This window comes from Argiope bruennichi, chromosome 4 (assembly GCF_947563725.1).
Source record: "Argiope bruennichi chromosome 4, qqArgBrue1.1, whole genome shotgun sequence".
Classification (NCBI taxonomy): Eukaryota; Metazoa; Arthropoda; class Arachnida; order Araneae; family Araneidae; genus Argiope; species Argiope bruennichi.
In genome coordinates, this window is record NC_079154.1 from 96,504,476 (window position 1) to 96,529,005 (window position 24,530).

Sequence of the window (24,530 nt, forward strand, 5' to 3'; positions counted from 1 at the left end):
AGCCTAATTATTAGCCAAATACAAAGACTTGTATATTGCTCCGAAAAATAAATATATATCATTGTTTTAAGTTAAATTCTCTCCTTTAATTATTTTGAATCTTCTTACTTCTCTGCAGGTATTTTTAGCAATAAAAATTAAATAAGTAAATAAATAAAACGCCAAAATGATGCACCATCTTCAATGGTGAATGAGAATCAGCATGGGGAACAAAGAGGTGTGCAAAAGGGTGTCACCAGTGAAAAGGCGTAAATTTATTTATAAATCTTCACAGAATAAGAAAAAAATGCTATAGACATTTTTCAGTCATTTACACAAAGTTCTATGGAGATTAAATCATATTACTCTCATATCCAAAAGATATAGCTATAATGAGACTGTTTATTCGATTTTAGAAAACAAGGTTGATGCTTTCAAATCTTGAATGAAAAAATTCAAAGATAAAATTATCTCTAAAAAATTTTAGCTCTGCTACCTTTATTTTTTTATGTAAGTCCGGGATGTTAGTCCTTTGCCTTTGAGGGGGAGGGGTTTCAATTGAGTAAGGCTTTGGTTTTTCTTCTTATGAACGAAAATTCCTTCTATAGTATGTTTAGACAAAGCTTTCGTTACTCCTAGAGGGCATGTCTTCTCTAGTGAAACCACAAATTAATCTACTTGTTCCTATTCAGGGGGCATAAGTCATTTACGTAGATTTCCTTGCTAAATATTGCATTCTGATGATGTTATATATTTATAAATGTTAATAATTTAAATGCTGAAAAAATTTCAAGTTAGAATTGATTAATCAAACATTTTTAAAGATTTAAATTTAGTTATTTTATTTTAATACTTTTATATAAAAATCAGTTCATAATTTTATTTCTTTTCCTTGTTTTCTTTCATAAGAACCCATCAGCCTGTTTCTAAAATTAAACTTTGTACTCCACATAAATGCATATTCTTTTCTAAATATGGTTATGTCACATAAAACTATTGTATTCATAAAATGCAAAGGCGAGCTATTATGGTTATGCTCGGTAATAATTTTAAGAGTCTTTCACAGAACATGAGAGAGCTCCTTTTATGGACCTTACAGTAACCTTTATCTTCTTTGGAAAGTATCAGATGCATTTTATATTTTCCACCCTAGAATTTTTTTATGAATGCTATTTATGGAAGATATGACCCAGAAAATTCAAAGAATACGTTTAATGCTCCCTTCGTATAAAATAATTCTTACACCACACGTCTTCAAAACTACAGAAACTTTAGTTGTGACCTATATAGAAACGACAGTTTCCAACAGACTGATGGTTTCACAGAGAACGCATAAATGTTTTTTTCGTAAACGTTAACCATTGTGAGACCTTGTGCCTTTAGGAGATTACAGAAAAAAAGTTTCTTCCAGTAAATGTCTTGTACTATAGCTTGCATGGAGCTTTTATATTGGTTTTCAGGGAGATCTTTTAGATGGGAAAAAATGGAACCTCGAGTTAAACATTCTCTACACAACTTGTAGGCAAAAGATAAATTGCATCTTTGAAAGTGAGAAAAAAGTACATTGAAGAAAAGAAAAAAAAATTCATCTTGAATCGGTTTTTAACTTCTTCACAATCATCCTGCTTCCCACCCCCTTCGAACGTGATGCTCAGACATTTATCTTCTTTTGTATGGTTTTAGAGAAGGAAAATTTAATTTTGCCTGTTCTGAATCAAATCTTGCGATTTGTTGGAAAATATATAATTTGCAAATAAAAATGAAGCAGGAGACATAATCCATAATACTTTCTTAATAGATTTAAAATTGTGATTCGTTGCTGCAGAGATAATAAAAAAACATTTTAAATATTTTTTCAACAAATTTTTGAGCCAGTGCTTTGAAAGCATGGACTTTCAATCTGTATAAATTTTATTATGAAAATACTTTTACAATTAAATTTAAAAAATTATTTATGAATAGACAACTTTTTCGTTCTCATATGTTTTTAATGGATTTAATCTTAGATTTTCAATGAAAAATGTAATATTTTTGATTTTTTACATAAAGACAGAAAATACCGATTCTCAATTCTTAATTATTTAAATGATCAGTTTATTGTATTCACGATGACAATTAGAACTTGGAATAGTTCATTCAGTGCAAAATTATATCTTCCAATTTTTTTTTTTTTTTGCTGGAATATTCTTTTGGATCATTATTTTCATGGAATATTTCAATGTATGAAAACTTAGGTTCTATAGATATTATGCTCTGTAAACGTCATGATTAAAAATTATGAAGTCCCTCCCAAAATAGTTCATGTATTGTTTCTAAATGAGGCGTCAATAGAACTAAACTAAACTTTTGTGATTATGAACAAAATTTCAAATAATACACTACAGATATTCTGCAAATTAATTATATGCCTTGCAAGTCTACTGTATCAGAAAAATGATAAAAAAAAATTAAAAATGCATATTATTTTTAATTGAATAAGAATTATTAAAAAAAGAAAAATTCCCAGCCAGGTTCAAACCCTGACCTTCCGCATACCAGTCTGTTACCTAGACAACCACGCCATTGGGATCATCCGGACGGGAGTCAAGATATCAATATATAAGCTTTACCAAAAGTTTAGGACCATTTTCTCGGAAATTGACTGGCCATTGCATTTTAATATTTTCATGAGTGAACATTCTAAATATATACTATCATTATACTAAATCTCATCCCGATCTCAGATTTCAACCCTGTGCCCTCCCTTTGTGAGATATTTTTAAGTATCAACTTTATAAAAATGAAATAACTGTCACTTACAATACTGGATTAAAACTGTTTCCACCTTAAGGAGAAAAAAAGTATTTTTATGATAAATTCTCATAGAAATTAACAATATTTCATTCTAAATAATCAATATTTTGTTGAACTAATAAATTATTTTAGAATAACAATGTATTATTGGTAATATAAAAATTGTGATGAATTTAAAAGCTAATTTTGGTTATCAAAATGTGAAAATATGAGTAACCTTGTAATTAATAATCATTAATATTTTGAATGAAACATACACTTCTTTTCTTTATTAATTCTTATAAGTTTATTTCGGAATAAAATAATTCACTAATATTGCTGCATTTATAAAGAATTTTTTAATAGAAGTCATTTAAAAACTTAAAAATTGCATTTAAGCTTTTATTTACAGAGTGTTGAAGACTAAAAAATCGCTTCTTAAAAACTTTTACTTCTGTTGAATTTGAATGCATTTTTATTCGTCTATGCATTGATTATTTATCAATTTTCTTATTTAAAATGAGAAATAGTCAAATTAAGATTTTGTGTGGGAGGTTCTGCAAGAGAAGAGAGCATTTTATTATTTTTATTTTATTTCTTGTGAGATATTGTTATGATAAATTAAAAGCTTCTGGACCTTTTTTTTTTTTTTTTGTGAAGGAATCTCATATGCACCAATCAAAGAATTTTTGTCTAGATAAAATATGTATTTCATGTCCATTTAGTTTGCTTACACAATAAAACATGCTAAAATCTCCTATAAATAGCCAAAAGTGACCAAAATCCCTGGCACATCGCAGTCGGCGAATATCGAGCTGCAGATCTTTTCTCGATTCTCATTGGTTCGTAGCGATGCCCCTCGTTTCCATGGCGACAGCCATTAAAGCCTGTTGCTTTTTCCCTGAATGACGTCAATACTGACGTCACGAAACAATCTCGAATGAAAATGTGATAGAGATTGAACAAAAAGCCTTGATAGTGCAAGGATAAGAATTTTTATCTTTACCGATTCTGCTCTATTTCTTGACATTTAGTTCGATTTTTTAACTACGGCTTCCGGATAACTTTTTGGAAAATACGAATGTTCTTCTCATGTCAGAAAGCAATATAAGGATTCATTAATTAAATTTTGTTTGTAGATCGAAGAAAGCTTAATAATGGTCAATTTAATATCAATTTTCCGACCTTTGAATTTGTATGGTATTATAGGAAAAGAAAATTCTTGCTTTACATTTGTTAGTTGCTGTAGTGCTAGATACCACATCAGCGTTTAGAATAAAGTTTATAATCGAAAAGTCTTTAAACTTAATCGAAAAAGTGTGAAATAAAATAAAATAAAACTGATTTATATTCATATGGCACAAGCCCAGGATACATCATTGGACTCTACTGCATAATTTGTAGAAGGGATATGCTACTTATGAATATAAGAGAACGTGGGCTGTTATGTTCGTCGTTCGATTGTCACATGATTTATTTTTCCGCTTTAACAAAGCACATTTTCATTTAAAAAAGGGTACCCAGAAATTAATGCAAAGGGTCATTTATATAATATATGTTCGTTATTATATATATATATATATATATATATATATATATATATATATATATATATATATATATATATATATATATATATATATATATATATATATATGTATATATATATATATATATATATATATATACATATATATATATATATATATATATATATATATATATATATGTAATGATATTTTAAACTTTTAATTTCAATTTAATTAATTTCCAAGATTTTATCTTAATTTAGCCCATAGTAACTTCATTCTAAAATATTCTCTTATTTCGTGATCCAATTCCACTTTCTCTACTTAATTAATTCAAGAGAAGCTTTATAAAATTACTTAGTCAGCTAAAAGCCGATACTTTCACACGCTCGGCATGAAGGGGTAAAAATGTCCAGGAAGCACATTCTTTCTTAAAAGATCCCTGTGTTTCCCTTACATGTGATTGACATGCATCAGAAATCCCTATCAGAATCTTAATAATATGTTAGCACTGTGGACAGATATTTTCCCTATCAAAATCTAAGGTTATATAAGGCGAGGGATAATTTATTTCGGCCCTTTTTTTCCCCACTCTGGCTTTTGCACTGCGCTGTGGCGGACGTCTTGTCCGCGTCTCTGCTTGTAAATAATTATGCTTACCCGATGGATTAAAAAGAATTTAAAAAGATAATAAGTCTCTTCACTGTCTTCAAACTGCATCATGCTTCACAACAAATAATATTACATATTAAAAAGCCGACAGGATTCGAAAAGTATTACATATATATATATATATATATATATATATATATATATATATATATATATATATATATATATATATATATATATATATATATATATATATATATAATAACGAACATAATTAAGAAACGTTATTAAATGAAGAATTATATTCATTGTTATATATTTAAATAAATATTGTTTCCTTATGACTAAATTCAGTGAATGAAATTAATGAGATGCATTTTAAATATTTTTCTCTTTTATAAAGAGGAATAAAAACTGATTCCTTATTAAACCATATTTTGAAACAAAATTTAAAAAAAAAACTACAGAAGTGACAGCCAATAATTAAAAAGTTATTTAAGTGTGCAACTGTTAGGAAAAAAGCAAATTTAACAAATAAAGGTAACACAAAAACGATTTTCTCTTTCTATCTTGGCTTATTGTTTAACGCTTAGTGTGATTTTAATAAATTATGCAATTTCTGAACATTAGGAATTATGAATCTGAAATTCTGTTCTGTCTTTTAATATTTATTATTTAAAATATTATTCTACTTCTACTGAAATGAGCTGAGAAGTTTGCATTTATTCTATTCATGTGTGCAATGCTAGTAGTAGTAGAGAGAGAGAGAGCAATTTGTCTCTTCAACATTTCAAACTCATTAATTTTTTTAAAATTAATAGTCAGAACTAGTGTGGGTGATCTGTCCAAAAGTTTTCCGCATGTTCTCGAATAAAGGTAATTTTCCGCTTCTCCGGCATAACTTTGTGGGCTTTAAATAAGGCCGCGTTTAGTGGACATTAATTATGAAATATCATTGGCGTGAATTTAGAATTTTTACCGAATATATTTTGCGAAACTGTATTTTGGACAACAACTTACCGTCTGATTGAAGCAAAAATTTGATGCGGAGATGCAGGTGTAGTGAATCACAAAATCGAATTTCGAATTTCATTTATGAGATATAGCGTTTACATGCGAAATTACAGCTTAACAAACTTATAACTTTAGAAAGTTTAATTAAAAATTTGATAAGAATACACATTTTAGATGAAAGCCTTACAGAGCTATCGCGTTCATAGACAGATAGACGTGATTCCAAAAAAAGTGTTTTCTGAAGAAGAGAGAAGTGGGAAGTCTGAAACATGGCGATTCATAAAAATTTCAAATTCGATTCTTTAACAATCAGTACTTTCTCTACATTTCGAATATAAAAAGGAAAAAATTAAAACATTTTTAATTTAAGTTTGGGACTATAGAGGCGATAACACTTTATTATATTACAATATTTTACAAAAACTGATTACCGAAGAGAAATTAAGAAGTTAAAATGTCTTTCAGTAGACTGAAAATGGAAACGATTTGCTTTGCATTATCCGATTTTTGAACGAAGCACCCTTTCATAAGTTTTGTTTTCTACTGATCATTTAAATTAAAAAATTAATTTGCTTTTGCATTTAGAAAGTAGATTAAAAAGGTAGAAATTTGGATTCTCACTATAATAAAAAGCAATTTATTATTTTCTCTAATTTATTAATTATTCCAGTTTTTTTTTCCTTTAAAAATTTTAGTGCTTTGTAAAATTCAAAATTAAACTATTATTTATCCAAAGCTTGAAAAATAGTAAAATCGAGGGAGGTATCCAAAAAAAAAAATATGTTTATTTTCCCAATATTTGGAATTAATTCTACAAATACGTTCGACGTCACTTAATGCCTTATTCTATAAAACAATGAAATTCTACATCATTATAAGCATTCCAGAAATTTCAATTTACTGCAGTATATTATATTTTTATCAAAAAAATGTATGCTTCTTTCATTCAATAGAAAAAAATTTAGAAAGCCGAAAAACGGAGAAAGTCTGAGATTGATGTACAGAAATTGTTTACACATTTTTAGAAAGATTTTGGGATTGTTTAATTTATAATGTGAAATGTTTTTTTTAAATGTGAAGACTACTTTCTTAAATAAAATACCCTTTTTTCCTGGACTATAAATCAACATTATGATTTCGATGAACAGGAGGGATTTTCGTAAAATTTCCATTTATCTTCTACTATTTCTTAGAGTTCATCAATCTTAGTGGGTTGATGCTTAGAAACGGCTCATTTCCACAGATTAAGGACACAATAGTTCATAGATGTAGCCTCAAAGAATCTATTGAAAAGGTATAAATGCAATATCTGTATCAATCTTCATTCTTTCAGGAATATTGTCGTACTTGTAGCTTTGTCTTGATAAAGTATCATTCTTAGAAAGTCATTGGGATAAAGAAACGGAATTTCGTCTGTATAATACCGAGCGTAAAACTTTATCTTGAGAGTGCGTTGAATTGATTTCAATATTTTCACCAATTTTTTTTTCTTTTGTTGAAAAACCTCTGGCAATCATAAACCATATACCAAAACCGTCTTCCTTCGAGTTCACAGAAAAAATTTTGAACAATTTTTCTTCCTTGCTTTCTATTGTAAATCGACTTATTTTTATTGCAGTCATTTAGGTAAAGCTTTGCTTCATGAAGTGTCACAATTTATTTTCATTTATCTCCTGTTAAATAATTTTCATACAACTACAAACTGTTTTGTGTTCAGCCACATGCCTTGACAAAAGGTAGCGAAAAAATATGCTTTTTTTTTCTTTTAATTCTTCGCATATTATTTTATTTATTATTAGTACAGATTTATTTAAAGATTACGAAATCGACTTTGGGATTCATCTTGTATTTTTTTTGTTGTTATTGTTGCCAGTGATTTAGAAATATTTGAAATAATACATATCTTTTTCGGGTATTCATTTGGAGTCTTCTTTCTTCTTAGAAATAATGATTGAAGTTCTCCTCTTTCCTAATAATACTGCTACTTATTTTTTCACTTGAAAATTTTAATCCCATGATTTCACAACGTTTTTTGAATTATGGAATAAGAATGTTTCTCTTCGGAAGGCTCAAAAGTATATCCTTCAATCTACAACTTATCTATATGCGATATTTTAAAAGAAGAATAAATTTAAAAATAACAGACAATATTTCTCACCTCAAATAAGTTGTTGAACAAAAAACTTTATTCTAAAACATTTGAATTATCAAATTCTTTATCAGAATCACTCTAAAAATGTGTAAATATTCTCTGTATTTCTTTTCACACCTGAGAGATAGAAGACACAATTTTTTTTACTGAGTTCCTTCCTTTAATATCAACATTTCTTATTTATATATGCCATTATTATTAAAATTTGGAGTAATTATTTTTCTATTAAAAAAGAGAATTTTTACCACAATAAATCTTATCTTGGAAAGAGAGCATTTATTCAGGTAAAAGAGGAATGCTTTATTAAATTGCTGGGAGGGTATTTCAGTTTAATATTACAGAAACATATTTTTTTCCTAAATAAATCCATTACACGTATTAAATTTTTTGGGCATTTTATACGTACGTTCTCTTACTTTTATTTCTGTTTGTGAGCCGATTAATACTGTTCATGGTATTTTAATAATTTAAAATTTCAAGCTCATAAATTTTTGTTATGTATTTTATATCTTTATTACTTTTTTTGATGTAAACAAAGCAAGAGAGAAAAGACAAACACTGCTCATTTATTTAATAATTCAAACGAGATTTCAATCGCTTTCTTTCTCGGATTTTTTTCATAACTGCTGCATTTAAGATAAGCTCATATTAGAACAGTTATTTCCCTTACTTACTTAGCGAAATATTTATTAATTTATATTGTTTCTAATCAAGGATAATGAATATGCTTTAAAGACTGAAGATATTAGCCCGAATTTTTATATAAGAAATTATATGATTAAAATTTGTATAAAGACTACATTTGCGTAATTTTATTATTAATATTATTTTTTTTAATTTCTCTAATTTTTCTTGCATCAGTCAGATATTTTTTAAATGCTCAATATAACTACAATTTAAATTATTATTTTAATAAATTTCATAATTTCAAAAATGAAGTGCTAGAAATTTATTGCATACACATTGGTACTATTTAAAAAATATTAGCAAATTTAAATGTAAGAAATTGGATGTTTATATATTTATCATATAAAACAAAATTTATCAAAAAACACATAAATATAGTATTTATTGCTTAATTTCATTTAACTACTAGGCACCAATGTTTGGCTGACTTTGCAAAATTACAAAGTTGAAATAATTTATAAGGTAAGCCATTGTTTTCTTGCATAATTTTAAAATATTCACATAGACGAATGCGTATTTGCCCATTACAATTAAGAATAATATTTAGCTATTCTTAAAAGATTGTGTTAATTTTATAAAACGGTACTATCAAAATCTTCGATATTAGGCATTAAAATAATAATAATTCATTCTCAATGTGAACGATCTACAGATGAAAGATTTCAAGAATTTTAGAACACGAAGGAAAACTCTTTCAATTACAGAAATATTCAATCAATTTTTCACAGAAACTAAAAACTGTAACTACTATAAGCAATCAAAAGAAAAATAAAAATGATTATTTTAAATTTCAAATGAAAAAAAATTCCATATTCGATGAATTTTTAACTTTTTTTTCATGATTTAATATTTATTAAAAAAATCAAGTTTTATAATTTTAAATACTTCTGTATATTTAGTTAAAACTTGTACATAATAATATTTTTAATATATAAAAGGTTTTGGATATTACAAAATTGTAAGTTTTTTTTTTTTTACTTTTAAAATAATATAAGAGGCTGATAAAATTGTATGATAAAAGAAAATTGATTGCAAAACTTGTGTATGTTTAAGAGGATCGGAATTTAGCATTAGCAATTTATCTTTATTTGGTTAAAATAATACAGACAAGCTTGTAATCATTCATGAAGAAAATATATGTATTCACATACTACAAATGTGGCACACCCATTCAATTTTGAAATCAATTGTGCATCTGCAGCAGGACAGATGACTATATATGAGTAATGAATGTTGCTATAAACAGATGAATAATGTGTGTAACTATGTTTATTTGTGATTATGACATCATATGATGTGACTCTGTATGATATTGATGAAATCTGATGTAGTTTCGTCTGAAAATTGTTATATTTTTGACAATTTTGTTCGCAGCCGAAAAATGATTTTTATTTCCGTATGATTTTTTTGTCTGCATATCTATTACCGAGATTCAAATACATAATGGAAATAAAAATAATAGATTTTTTTATTGCAATTTATTGCAAGAAAGGAGATATTTCGAGTGCATGCACAACAGCTCAATGCAGTTAGTTCTTCGCTACAACTTAATCGACACAAGTTTTCTAACTATTAAACCTTTATTTTCTTATATTACTCGAATTGGGAAATTAAAATGATAGGAAATATCAAAATATTAATAAATGACAAAGTTGCATTTATTCGTAAATATCCAATCGAAAATAATGTATTCATTAATTTCTATTCGAATATCAAATTATTTATATAAATGTAAGATAAAATTTTGCACGTTTATCTAGATTTGAAAATCCTCCCTAAATCAAAATGATGAAACTCCGCCTAAGAAGATGCTTTTATCAATTTTTATTTTTCTATCAAAAGGACATATGTTCGGGGTTCTGGAAAAAAGACAGCATTTTTATCAAAATTTCGGGAAACGGGTCAACTGGTTAGAAAGATTTTGTGAGCAGGTAAAAAACAGAAAGAATTTATCGACAGACTGCATATGATTTAAATGCTTTGTCTTGTGTATGAAATAACAGACGCATCTGCGTTTTGTGTTCCATATGCTCCTAAAATAATTTATATTGGATTGAGAATATTTGATTAAGAATTCATTTAAGATAAGATATATCTCTATTTTCATTCCTTTAGATATAATCTTTTGTAAGTAATTTTCCCTGTAAAACAGTTTATCGTACATGCATTGTCGTATATTAGAGAAAAAAAACACTTACGATATAAGTGAAAAATAAAATTTTGTTGGAGTTTTCAAGAAAATGAGCCTTTTTACAATCAGGAAAGAGTTTGAGAATAATTAAAAACAAACAAACATTGATTATTATATTTTATATGTGGGAAGAAATAGAACATTCACCGTTACTTATCCAAAGTATTTCTCCTCTAATTATAAAAAAGAATGGATATGTGTTTGTTGGCGATCTTTAGGACAAACCACTGGACCTACATATAGCAAATTTAGTGCAATTACTATTTGGATAATGAAAACATGCAGTTATGTTCCCCATAGTGATAAATATAAGCATTTATTTAACAAAAATTATATGACATGTTATATTTTTTGGCAACAATTTTTAAAAATATTCGCAAACAAAAATCTTTTCTATTTCTTAAAAAAAAAAAAAAAATTACTTTGTCAATAATACTAACTTAATTTAATGACCATTTCATTTTTATTAATAGTTAAGTATTATTTTTAAAAATATTTTTAAATATAATTTGCAGCAATTCTTTTAATTAATGTATAATGAAAGTAAGACTAGTTTCACTGATTCATCAAATAGTTAAATCTCGAGGTTTTTTTTTTTCCTATTGAAAAATTATATGAAAATTATTTCCAGTTTCCAAACTGATTGACAAAGATTAAGAAACAAATCTTTTCAATTTTGATATTTTTTTTTCCAATTTTAGTAATTTTTAAAATTCTGTTGATTAAATACTTATTTGTTACATCACCTTCTTTTTGTAACAAAATTCAATTGATTTTACTTGCTTCGCCTTTTTTTCATTCCAGGTAAGTTTTTTTCATTAAAATAATTTAAAATATAGCATTTATGTTGATTAGGTTTACTTTGCATTAGATAGAAAGAAATTTTTAAAATACTGTTCTTTCTTTAGCTTTAACAAATCCCCTATGTATCTATGACCTTCATACATCTTTTCCATCTACTTCAATATAATCTTCTCTGGAAATATTGTTCTTCCTTTTTGTGGTATAATGAACTAAAATATAATTCAAAATCGCATATATATTGTGCCATTGATTAGTGTAACTTTAATAATTAACTTACCAAACATTAAATATAATTACAAAGTATAAGTTCAACATATATAAGTAATATAAGCTCAATATCACAATTTAAAAATTGATTGACGTAACTATATCAATACTTTAAATATGGCAGATGAACTAACTGAAAATTGAAAGTGCTTAGTAAGTTAATAAAACATTTTTGAATTTCACCCATTAAATATGCAGTCAGTGATCAATTATTTAAAGACAATAAGTAAGAAATATAAATGTAATTAATTACGATTAATATAAGTAAAAATGTGAATAGTAAATTAAAAAGAAGTGAAATTAATTATCTATGTGCATAATGCATATTCTTATAACATTTTTTTAAAACATTAATAGCTATAGTGAATATTCAGATGCTAAAAGCGGCAATAAAATTTTGTTAAGATGATAATATTATAGTTCACCTTTTAAGTACAAATTCATAGTTACAGGGTATTGATAGTTATAATGTAATCTTAGATTTATGTAATTAATTGAAATTTATTAATAACTGAACAAAATTCAACATAGACTGAAGACACGCAGGGTTAATTTGTACGTTTAAAAGTATTCAAAAGAAAACTGGAGAAAATATTTTTAATCTGCCAAATTTTTAATTACAATTTCTTTGGAATGTAATTCAAAAATCCGTGATTTTTTGGCAAATCATGGATTCTTTCTTGTTTAAAGTTTAAATTTCTATAAGGACCAAAAAAATTATCGTTTCACTTTTATTTATGTTTTTAAATTTTATTACTTATTTTATGAGCTATTTTTGATTCTAAGTAAAAGAATGTAAAACATAATTGTTAAAATGGATTTATTTCATTAACTGTAAAATTAAGACAAGATACATTGTATCTTAATATATTTTTAGAACATATATTCTCTCATAATATTTTTCATGTAAATTGCAATCCAGCCAATTATAAAGGCTCAAATGCAATATCCGCTAAGGCTAATTTATGCTGCTGAAAATCAAATTTTTCCATTCACATTCTGGTACAAATTGATGTGCTTTTATCCAGGAAATATAAGAGTATGCTTTTAATAGTCGGGCAGTTGATTGAATTACCGATCACGTCACTGCTCCCACATTACGACCCATCTAAATGACACACGCAATGCTCCAATGACCCTGGCGTGCCTTATTAGCAGTCTACACGGCTCTACCTGCTTCAATGGACGATTATTTTTCATAAAAATGAAAGGGTTTTACGCTTTGTAGGTTAGCTGAGCGCCAGGAAAAATAACTGCTCTCAGTTTCATTCATGATTATAGAAATGCTTAGCAAGAGGAGAAAAAAAAAATGTTCCAGTTTCGTGTGAAGCCGAATGTGGCTACATTAAAAGGGTTACTTTGGACGAATTCCAAGGTAGGGCGAAGATATAAGAGAAGAATCAACATATTTTGCTTTCGATTGGATTTAAATTACCTAGGGGTTAAATTTTAAATGACTGAAGAAAAAAAAATATTATAATGATCTACATTAAAGATGCATGAAGGCTTTTTTTTATCTTATGGAGACACTTTAACCTTTAAATTTATTGAATTACTATCCGCTTTTTTTGCGACCAGATTTTTGGCTAGAAATATTGACTATTTATGATTCTTAAATTATTAGTATAGGATATATTTATTTAAAATTTTAACTGGTTGTTTCATAAATAGGAATTCAATGAAATTAGCCTGCTAGAAATTGGTGAGTATGCAAATTAAAATGTGTATTTTTAACGAAATAAAAGAGGATGGAAAAATACTAATACTGTATGTTATTTTCCAAAGAAAGGGAATTTAGCATTTTTCAGAATCTTAAATTGAACATTGGTAAAGCCGGCGTTGAACATTGAACATTGTTTTATGAAACAATGAAATTATTTTGAATTTCAATATCATAATAAAAATATTTTTACAGAATGTGTTTCAAATTAAATATTTAAAAAATAAGGAAATTAGAAATTAGAGGAAAAATTATATGGAAATAAAATTGATATTATTATAAGAGCATTTTTTGGGTTTTAAGATAATGTAAAAATAGTTATTGTGCGACAATATTTTTGAAAAATATAGCTGAGAAACAGCTGAGTTGTTAAATTTTTAATTAACTCATATTTGACTTAACATTTGAATTTCGAAAAATCTAGAGTAACGTTCTTCTTAAAAATAAATGTGCCAAATTTCCTTCAAAATTTCTTCCAAAAATCTAAATTTGTATTAAAGTATTTAAATAAACATTTATACAAACAAATAAAATTGAGTATAGTGTATTAAAATTTTCTAGCCAAAAATATTAGTCTTTTTGACTTTAATATAATCCTCAGAATTTATTTCCAATCTGCTGAAACTAGAAATAACGCCGTTATTTTTAATCTCTAAAAGAGGAATTAGGCAGAGAAGTAAGCTCAAAAATATTTGTTATAGATGGAAAAAATTAATAAATTAATTTTACAACATTGAATTTTATTATTTTATTGGCATTAGATCTTTTCAAATTTAATATTAGCCTACTTTATAATATTTAATTTAAAATTCAAAATGCAATTTAAACATTAAAATGAAAGAAATAAAAATTTAAAAAATAATTTTGTTCATTTTAAAATTTGAAATAAAGACAAAACAAAAACACTCTATCTGTCATTTGAAAGATAAAGGTGATATTAGAAAAACATTCAAAAAAATTAAAACATGTGGATATTCTGGAAATTAAAAAGCGGGTTATTTTGACATAATGCAAACAGTATAGCTTCCCGCTTTTCTTAAATTTTAGTGCGCGTGAATTTAATCAATCATTAAACTAAGAAAAAGAAGCAAGCCTAGTAGTTTATGTTCTTCCAAATGTGGCAATATTATGGAATCGGAAAATCAATTATTCACAGGTTTCTTTTCAAGAAGCGCTAGTCTTATGCCATTAAAATTTAATTAAATCAATCGATTTAATGTCAAATATATTTTTTATGTGGCATATTATATATCAATCCAATTTATGTGCAAATAAAAATAGGTGTTTAATATGCATATAAATTTAATAATATAGAAATTTAACGAGAAAAGAATATATTGCGTCATTTTGAATCGTTTCATGAAAATAATTATCATTTCGCTGCTAGCAGCAGAAATCTCATTGTTAATGATGAACTATGATGTTACTTTACTCACGAAAGTTTTAATAACGCATTCCAGATTCCAATATTAATTTTGTATATGGATTTGAATTCGGAATTTTTGTTATAAGTAGTGTTAAAACTCATTTTTCCACTCATTTTTATTTTTATCCACTCATCATTATCATTATCCACTCATTTTTATTTTTTTACTTCTAAAAAGGATTGAATATCTTTGCAAAACATTTCGTTGAATACTCTTCTTCTATTCATATTTAAAAAGTAAATCTTTTATGATATTATAAAATAAGACTATTTTATAAACTATTATTGGCTAAACCTTGAATATGTTATAGATAATAGTAAAGATTCCAAAAATGATTTTTAAATTTTACAGTGTTTATTATAATTTGTAGTTGGACTAATTTAGATCCTTATTTCCCTATTCTATTTAGTACGTACTGATTTCTACGGAATGAAGAGCACAATTATTGTGAATCAGAAAAGCTATAAGAGGGATTTTGAATTGCTTATTTCGCCTTTTAATATTTTTCTGTTTATGCATTTCTAAGAAAATGAAGAAATAAGTTTCCAAAATTTTAGTCTTGTTCGCATTGCTAGAAAATTTACATTGTACTATATGTAATTTTAAAATGAAATAAATAGGCGAGGAAAACAGAATTTTTTTTTAAGGCATTCAATTATAAATTTGAAATTATTTTAGAAGAGTAAAAGGGAACGTAGGGAACTACCAAATGAAGCAAATTAAAATTAATGAGGGAAATAAAAGTAGAAAATGTTTTAAAATCAAGTTTAGTAAGATAACGACAAGTTGATATATTTGTTTGATTATGTCCTGGTATGAAACTACATTAGGAGTTTAGTGATTTGTCATTGCAATTTCAAAAACCAACTACAGAATGACGGAAACTATATCTGAAATTACATTTAACATCTATTCAATATTACAACTATTACGGACCGGCTTTTATACATAAAAGTATTCACCATGTCGCCTTTGCAATACATAGTATCATTAATAATAAATTATAATTTAGGTTTATTCTAGTATGTTGCTTTTTGAATGAAATACTTATTCGAAATATTTTCTTTCAGAAAGTCGGAGAGTTTATGTGCTATATAAAATCCCTTCTCCAAGTATTATTGAAGAAAATTTTCAGAAGTTACTAAAAATAATATTTTTCATTTCACCTATAAAAATGAATGCAACCTTTGATCTTTGGCCCCTAATATTCAGCAGAAAAGATTCACAAGTGGTTGAATTATGTATTAATTTTATATGCATTTTTAATAAACAATTAAAAACCTTTTTCGCCATAAATAGATTTCACACTGTGCAAACCTTTAAAGATGAAAATTACATTTTTTACACTATTTTATAAAAATATGAAGTATTTAACAAACATGGAATTTGATAGTGAAGAAAGAATAACTTAATTTCAGAAGGAAAGAAATCAGAGTTTCACTTCCTTGGTAAAATAGATATGATATCATATATGGAAAATAAAGGAAATAATTTTCAACATATGAGCGAAAGGGAATTTTGAATTATTTTGCTCTATTCATAAAAGGAAGCAAGTTAAATAATTTGAAATTAATTCAGACAATAAAATTGTAAGCAGTGAAACTCGAGTTAGAATTACTTGAAAAATTTTATTGAAGATACGAAAAGATTTCTTTTACAATATTGCAGATGGTTTTAAATCGCTTTTAGGCTTTCATTTGCAATTCTGAATTTTCCGGTAAATCATTTTTTTATAATAGAATCTAATTTCTGATTCTACTTTTACATGAAATTAAATAGGCTTCATTAATTTCTTTAAGTACAAAGTGCCCATTAATCTAATTGCTGTAGATTATGCAATTCAGCTTTTCTTAATTTTCAAGATATTATATTCAAGGAATTTGATTCGTTCTATTAAAGAATTCTCAAGAATGTTTCCTTCGTAGCAACATTTATTTGTACAGGTTCAAAATTTAAAGCGGTATTTATTGAAACATATATTTTCTTTCCCAAATTAGCTCTTAACATACAGTTTCTAAATGAAATTCTGTAATATTTGCAATTAGAAAAGTTTAAAATTTTGTGAATAGTAATTCTACAAAAAACTTGAAGTAGCGTTGATGGAGACTTTTGAATGCAATGTTACGTCTTTAGATGTTATTTTCCCAAATTCTAATCTTTGATAAAATTTCCTGATAGAAACACCTCATGTATTAACGTTTCATACATATTTACTGTTCAAATTTGATGTAACAATTTTTCAATATGTTTTGCAGTTCCTGAATTAGAGAATAAACAATATATTCATTTAGAAATATTTTATCGTATTTTTATTGCTTCGCAATGTGAAAAAAAAATTGAAAATTTCGTGTTATTTATCAGTAGAACCCTAATATTTAAAAAAATGGATAAAAATATAGCTCATTTTTTTAGTTCTGAAACTAGATCATGTTTTTCTTAAATTATTTGCAAAATTCTCAGCAAATCTTTTGATAAACCTCTAAACTGCAAGATTTCTGCTTTATACCTATTTTTAGTCAAAAAACGTCCATCCTTTTTTCCATTGTTTTAAAAAACTTTTACCAATTACTGGTTTCATAAATGTTCTTTTCAATCTTTTTGATGCAAATATTCAAAAATATAGCTATTTTCGAATTTTTTTTCAAAAAATTCATTTCTAATGTAATCACATATCTTAATCTAACTGGTATTAGAATGATAAATTATACTAGTATTATTATTTTCAATTATTAAACTTTAATTATTCTTGATAATAGAAAAATTTTCGGATCTTATTTTATTATTTACTAAAAGCATATAATTTACTAAATTAATAATCAAAATTATTCTAAAGTTTCATTTTCTCCTTTACATAAGAGCTAAAATCTTTGAAGTAACTTTTCATATATATCCATAATTACGATAAAATTATTTCAATTAAATTTAATAAAAAAATTTAAAAAATGCCAATCATAATATATTTTACAAAGCTCTTTTTCATAATTTCAAATACATACTTTTGAGTATGCATTTGTGAGTATGCTGGCCAGTTGCCTTTTTGCGTAAAATATACATTTATTTAAATATTTTAAACGCAATTTTTCTAGAAAATTTCAAGAATTTTCAAGAAAAATCTCAGAAGAGTGGTTAGTCACTCAAAATAAATATTTAAAAAGATGTGTTTTTGTCTAATTTGTTTTTGAAAACTTTGAAAACATTATTTAAAACGATTTTGATGTATTTAGAAAAGAAATAATCCTTTAAATTTTAATTTATCAGAATTTCATTAAAAGATTGTAAATATTTAACGAGGCATTGTAATAAATAATACAAGCTCAAAACTTAATATTTCCTTTTTAAATGATTGACTATTGTAAATTGACTATTTATTCGAAATGTTTAACATAAAAATACATCATAAAATTCGAAAGCTATGGTAATTTTTAATTTTATTTTGCAAATTTTAGATCTATACGTAAAACATATCTACTCATGTAATTAGGCTAAATGTGAAAATAGATTTTTTTTAAAAACTTGATCATACTCAAACATTGATATTAATAAAAATCTTCCTTAATATAATATATAAATTCATTTAGTAAAAGATTTCCTTCATTCACTAATAAGAGGCATCATCTTTCTCTTTATGGTCTAAATATTTTCAAAAGTAATGTATTCTTTGTACCATTACACAAAATTACATTTTTCTCTTTAGGTACAATCATGATAAAGAAGCATAGTAAGGAATAACTTAATCAATGGAATAGTTTTGATTTTTAAGCTTGTTTTCGGAAATATTTCTATATTGAATATCTTAGTTTATTACTTCTACAATGAATATGAATTGCTTCTATTTTTTTAAAACAGACTTCCGATTTCCATATATTTTTTTATCAACTAAGTATTGAAATAATATCTGAAATATAAAATACACAGATCAAGAATTTCTCATTTGACCTTAAATTTTGAGCTAAAAGATTATCTATTTTTTTTTTAAATTTACATTACCAAATAATGAAAATTCCTCAAATTTCAAATTCATTTGACGACAAATTCACAATTTCATGAAAAAAAAGTAAAAAAAAATTGTAATTTATTTCGACAAAATTTTATTGTATTTCGCTAATTGTAAGACTTAGACTGCGATACTTACCTGCATGGTCTTCCAACAATTTTCTTAATTAATAGCTTATGCTTAGATTGCTTTTTACAGGAAATAAATTCAAGGAATTGCAAATTTTATATCTTTTGTATCAAACAATTGGAAGTTCAATATGATCAAAAAGAAATTTTGAGACAAAAGTAATTTACCACTAAATCTTGAATTATTTATATATTAGAGTCTGAAATATGCATAATAACAGGTATCAGTGATACAATGTAAATAGTTTTTGTAAGTTATCTAGCCAACAAAAAATAATCTTTAAAATGACACAAGGAATTTAAGAGGAGCTTTTCAGAAGAGAAAATTCAGCATGTTTTTTTCATTTAATGACATTATATATATATATATATATTTTTCACAGCATGAAGGTTATGAAGTGTTATTAAAGTATTATGAATAATTATGAAGATCAAAACTATTAAATATTCTGTGATAATATTATTTAAATAATTATTTTCTAAATAAATTATTTGATCTAAAAAAAGATTCCAGGAAATTTATAAGCTATATTCTCCAAATCCGCAATTTTAAATTTTTGAGAAAAAATATTCGAATTTTTAGTATATTTCGGACAGCAATGTCTCTTCGTGAAAAGTTTTTGTGCTATTGAATATTTCAGATGGATAATATATGTAAGAAAAAAAAGATATATAGGAGATATTATAAAACCAACATATGTAAAGTATAAGAAAAAAAAATCTGAAAGTTTAACAAAGATATAACTGAAGATCATTACAATATTATTAGAATTTTAGAAATGTAAATTTTCAGCTGAGTGTTGCAAAATGTGCATTAAAAACCAATAAAATTAACATCATGTATTTTTTTTTGCCTAAAAAAAGTTATCAAGCTAATTAAAAATTTAGATTACAAAATTCATAACTAATCTAATTAAGTATGACTAATTCATATAAAAATATGCCATCTTTCAATTCGAATTTAGGGTTTCGTTGTTTCCTCAAAAAGAGATTTTTTTTTATAATTGCGATTAAAGAATTTTTAATTTATTATTTTTTAAATTCTTAATAATTATTTACTGCATTTTAAAATAAATTTAAAGGTATAAACGAAGGTACTAATACTACTTTATTTCCATCTCTATATAAGCATTCATGCTCTATCGAGGAATCTCATATGAAGACAGAGTAGTGAATTATGAACCATTCATTCCTAGGGTTTAAAGAACAGGATAGGAATTTACTGCCACTAAGAATAACTTGAAAATAGTTGAGAGATTTAAAACTAATGAGAAGAATGTCAAATCATTTGTTGGGAAGATGATTAGTTATTCCAGAAATAGGAACATGCATATGAGTTCGAATAAGGAAACTCATTGGATTAGAAGGACGGATATAAAGAAAAAGATTTCACTTTGGAGTTGTATTTCGTAAGCCTTATTAATACATTATATATGACATGACATTGACTCTTAACTCTTTAGCATTTGAGATCAACTTGGCAGATAAATTTTTGTCTCAATGCCTTATCAGAGATTTTGGCTAAATTTCTCTTTCTTCAAGATAATTTCAAATTTAAATATTGATTACGAAACCTTGTATATTACTTATATGCATTTAACCACTTTCAGATGGCATATTTTATTTTTGTATTCACAGAATATTTCATTGCCTATTTTTGTTTTAATAGCTAGCTCTTCTCAATTTTTTTTCTTTTTATTTCTCAGTATTTTCGTTTTTCACTATGGTTCAAAAGGTTGAGACTCAGTGAAAGAGAAGGATAATGAATTTAGTAAAGAAATTCAGGGAGGTAGTAAATACACAGAATGTTAAGTTAGTAGTAAATTTGTGCAAATTATTTGGAAGGCTATGAATGCCTCCACATTTTGATAATCACTGGATGATGAAGATAGTGAAAAATTTAGTGTGAATGGGACTTACCAATATTCTGCCTGTCGTCGACTGCCCAGAGATGAGCTCCCCGGCCCAGTCTTTCGCTTCGGTCATAAATCCAATCTCATTTCCACCGACTACCGCTCCTCCTCCCTGCACGTTTCCTCTTCCAGGATCCGCCACTTTGACCACTTTCGCACCGGCCCCGGCACCGCTCTTCTCTTTGTTCCGGCAGCAGAGGAAAGCAAATGCGCGCCAAATCAGGATGATGAAGAGTCCCGCCATGAATGTGAACACGCTCGACAGAAGGAAACACCACCACTTGCGCTCCTTCATACACTCCTCGTGAGGACTCAGAGCCCCCGTCACGTTCCATTCGTCGACCCCTCTCAGTGTAGTCTCCTCCATGAGACTCCCGCGGACGATCCGGATACTTCAGGGAACCATCGGGAAGACACAGGAAGAAGGCTTCTTCGATGTCGACTAGCACCCTAGCACCGATTCTCTCAGATTCTAATATTATTTTTTTTCTCTTTTCTTAAAGCACGTTAGGCTATGGGCTGTTCTGCAAGACGTGTTCTTCGATTCGTCTTCTCTCTTCGCCCAATAGGCTGCAACATTCGTCCCTGAACTGTAGTCCGGATGCTGCCGAAAATAATATCAATAACCTTTCCGCGTTTGAAATGGCTTTTATTCCTTCTTTTGATTTTTTTTCCTATTAATTTCCTCGTTAAAACTTCGAGATCGATACTCAAGTGTGTTCACAACTCAAGCGGTTAAGTAAAACGAAAAGCGCGTATATGCCAAATGCTTCCTCGCATTTCGTAAATAATAAGTCCAAATTAAAAGCATGCAGATGTGACAATTCTCTCTTTTCTCTTTTCCTATCAAACCTGCTTTTGGATTCTAAAGAAAAATCAACTCGTCATTGTTTTCTATTAACTTAAATGCTTTTAATACAATATTACGGTATCGGCCTTCTTCTGTATAGAACTCTTAAATCAATATAAGGACAATATATGATGTTTTGTTTCAAGAAGGAAGTTGTTTTGTCAGTTGCAAGAATAAAAGAAATGATTCCAGAAAAAGATGTCTTCCATCTTTTTGTCGAATCTAGCTCTCCGGAAAGGTTAGCTTGAAAATGTCAACTCGGGGAAACAGATCAGATTTGTGTCTCTAACAGTCTGTCGGTTCTACTCCTCCAAATACTAAAACATATATTTGAAAAACCAATAATCTTCGAGTGAGTCTAAAAAGAGTGGTTCTTAGTATTCCTCTTCTTTCGTCTCAAGTGCTGTGCTGGAATGAACTCAACACATTTTCATTTATTCTCTATTAGTGAAATCAACGATTAACAGTTTATCAAGCTGAGAGTGAAATAAAAAGTTTTTGCAGTTAAGTGTTCTACAAGGAAGTGCAGTCTATTTCACTTAAATGTGCAGAATATTCAGAGTCCAAAAATGGCTGCTCTCACCTTTCACTAGACATGTTTTCGATATATTTGTTACCTAATTTATAAAAAACACAGACACAGGAACAAAAACAATTCAAATATTCACATTTAACACCATATCTACCGCAAATGTATCGGAAGAATCACGGACGTAACGTAATATTTACCAGTGCCGGTATAACATATAAATATTAAAAAAATACTTCACTTTTATTCTATATAAACACTTTTAAATAACTAATACATTGAAACATTTATAAAGAAGATTATGCAACACGTGTATGAGATACGAGTTAGAAAATTTTATAGAAAATTGAGTCTATTTGAAATAACACTTTTAATACTGATTACTGAACGCAATACTTTTTAATGACTTTTTGATTTTTCATTATGTTATGGATCAAATGCTAAAATTTGAATATTTAAGGAGGTTTTTTCGTTGTGTTAGAGATTTTCTTCAACCTTCGATGCTCTTTTATTTCTTTGAAAGTAGTCATTAGTGAAAAAATTAAATTCAAAATCTACTAAATAAAAAGTTACTTCTAATTTGTTGAAAGAAAAATATGATTCATCAGTTGCATAGCTGTTAGAATATAATGTTTTCATAAGTCTTATCTTTATATAGATGACGGATTTAGCCAGAAATTAAAATGCAAGATTAAATATAATTATTTTGCTGAATTGGATATATGATGCTTTTTAAAGTAGATATGAATTTTTAATTAAATATAGCACTGGTTGATAAAAACAATCAAATAATTTGAGAATAAAGTTTATGTTACAAAACTTGAAATTTGAAAATACAAAAAACAACTCGCATTCTAATTTTACATTTAAACAAATACTTATACATTTTAAAATTTGGTTTAACAGCAATTTAAAACATTTATCATTTTATAACACAGTTAATTCATAAATACTAAAAAAAATCCGGTATTAGCTATTGAAATTTATATCATTTATTTCTTAAATTTAGATCAAATCCGAAGATTAAAAAACTTGACTCACCTTCTAGAAAATTTTCTAAACTCATTTTTTTTTTTACATCCTCCTTATTCGCATACAAACAATACCGGAGAAGGGAGATAATACTCGCCTGATAAAATTAGGTAACGAAAAATATCGAAAACATGCCTAGGCTGAGTTTTTTAAACACCTATTGCGAGGAAAATGGTGATTTCACAAGGCGAAGAACCTATAGGAAAAAGAAAACGTTTCTAATCTCCGAAATATCCAAACACGTCCACGTATCTCTCTTCGACTACATAACGATTCACCTCATCATCCTGCGACAGCAGTTGCGCCTGCGCAACACCTCTTTCCTAAAGATGGTGGCGGTTTTGAAGATTTTTTCTCTTCTTCACTTCCTTGGTGATAAAAACGGAAGATCGCTTCTGACTTCTCTACTGTGGATTTGACGTTATCTTTTGATTCTTGAAGAACGACAAACGGTAGTGTTTCACTTCTGATCGAGGTTAGTTTCCCTACAGTTGGGGGTTCTCTTTATTCCGAATTTTTCCGATAACTTCCCTACTTACTCGTTTTTCGCAATATCACGATCAGGTGTTTGGCGACGAAGTACTCGCGAAAGAGACGGGTGCTAATTTTTTATGCGGCTGCTACCGCCGAGCAGATAAAATAAAAGGCAGAAAGAGCAAGCTCGTAACTCGCAGCCCCCAGAAATGAAGTTTTAGGGTTACTGGAAGAGTTATTTTGTCGCCAAAGATGCCGAATAGTAGCTCGTGCAGAAACAGGTTCTTTATTACTGTTAATAGACTTTTCATATAATATTTTATGTAGCGTTATTACAATTTTCTTCAAGGAAAAGTTCCATCTGAAGAAATCCCAAGTCTTATTTCTTTAAATAATTTTTTAAATCCTTTTCGGGAATTCCACGTTTGTTGTTGAATTATTATCAAGAATTATTCA

The 24,530-nt window shown here is 27.1% G+C and overlaps 1 protein-coding gene across 1 annotated transcript in view; it reads right to left on the reverse strand.

Annotated features, from left to right (window-relative positions):
• Nucleotides 1–24,281, reverse strand: part of LOC129967157 (calcium-activated potassium channel slowpoke-like) — a 112,442-nt gene extending 88,161 nt beyond the window's left edge. The window contains exon 1 of the mRNA XM_056081856.1: nucleotides 21,197–24,281. Coding sequence (XP_055937831.1) covers nucleotides 21,197–21,556 — 360 coding nt within the window. The 5' untranslated portion in view covers nucleotides 21,557–24,281. The remainder of the gene's footprint in view (nucleotides 1–21,196) is intronic.
• Between the last annotated feature and the right edge of the window lie 249 nt (nucleotides 24,282–24,530).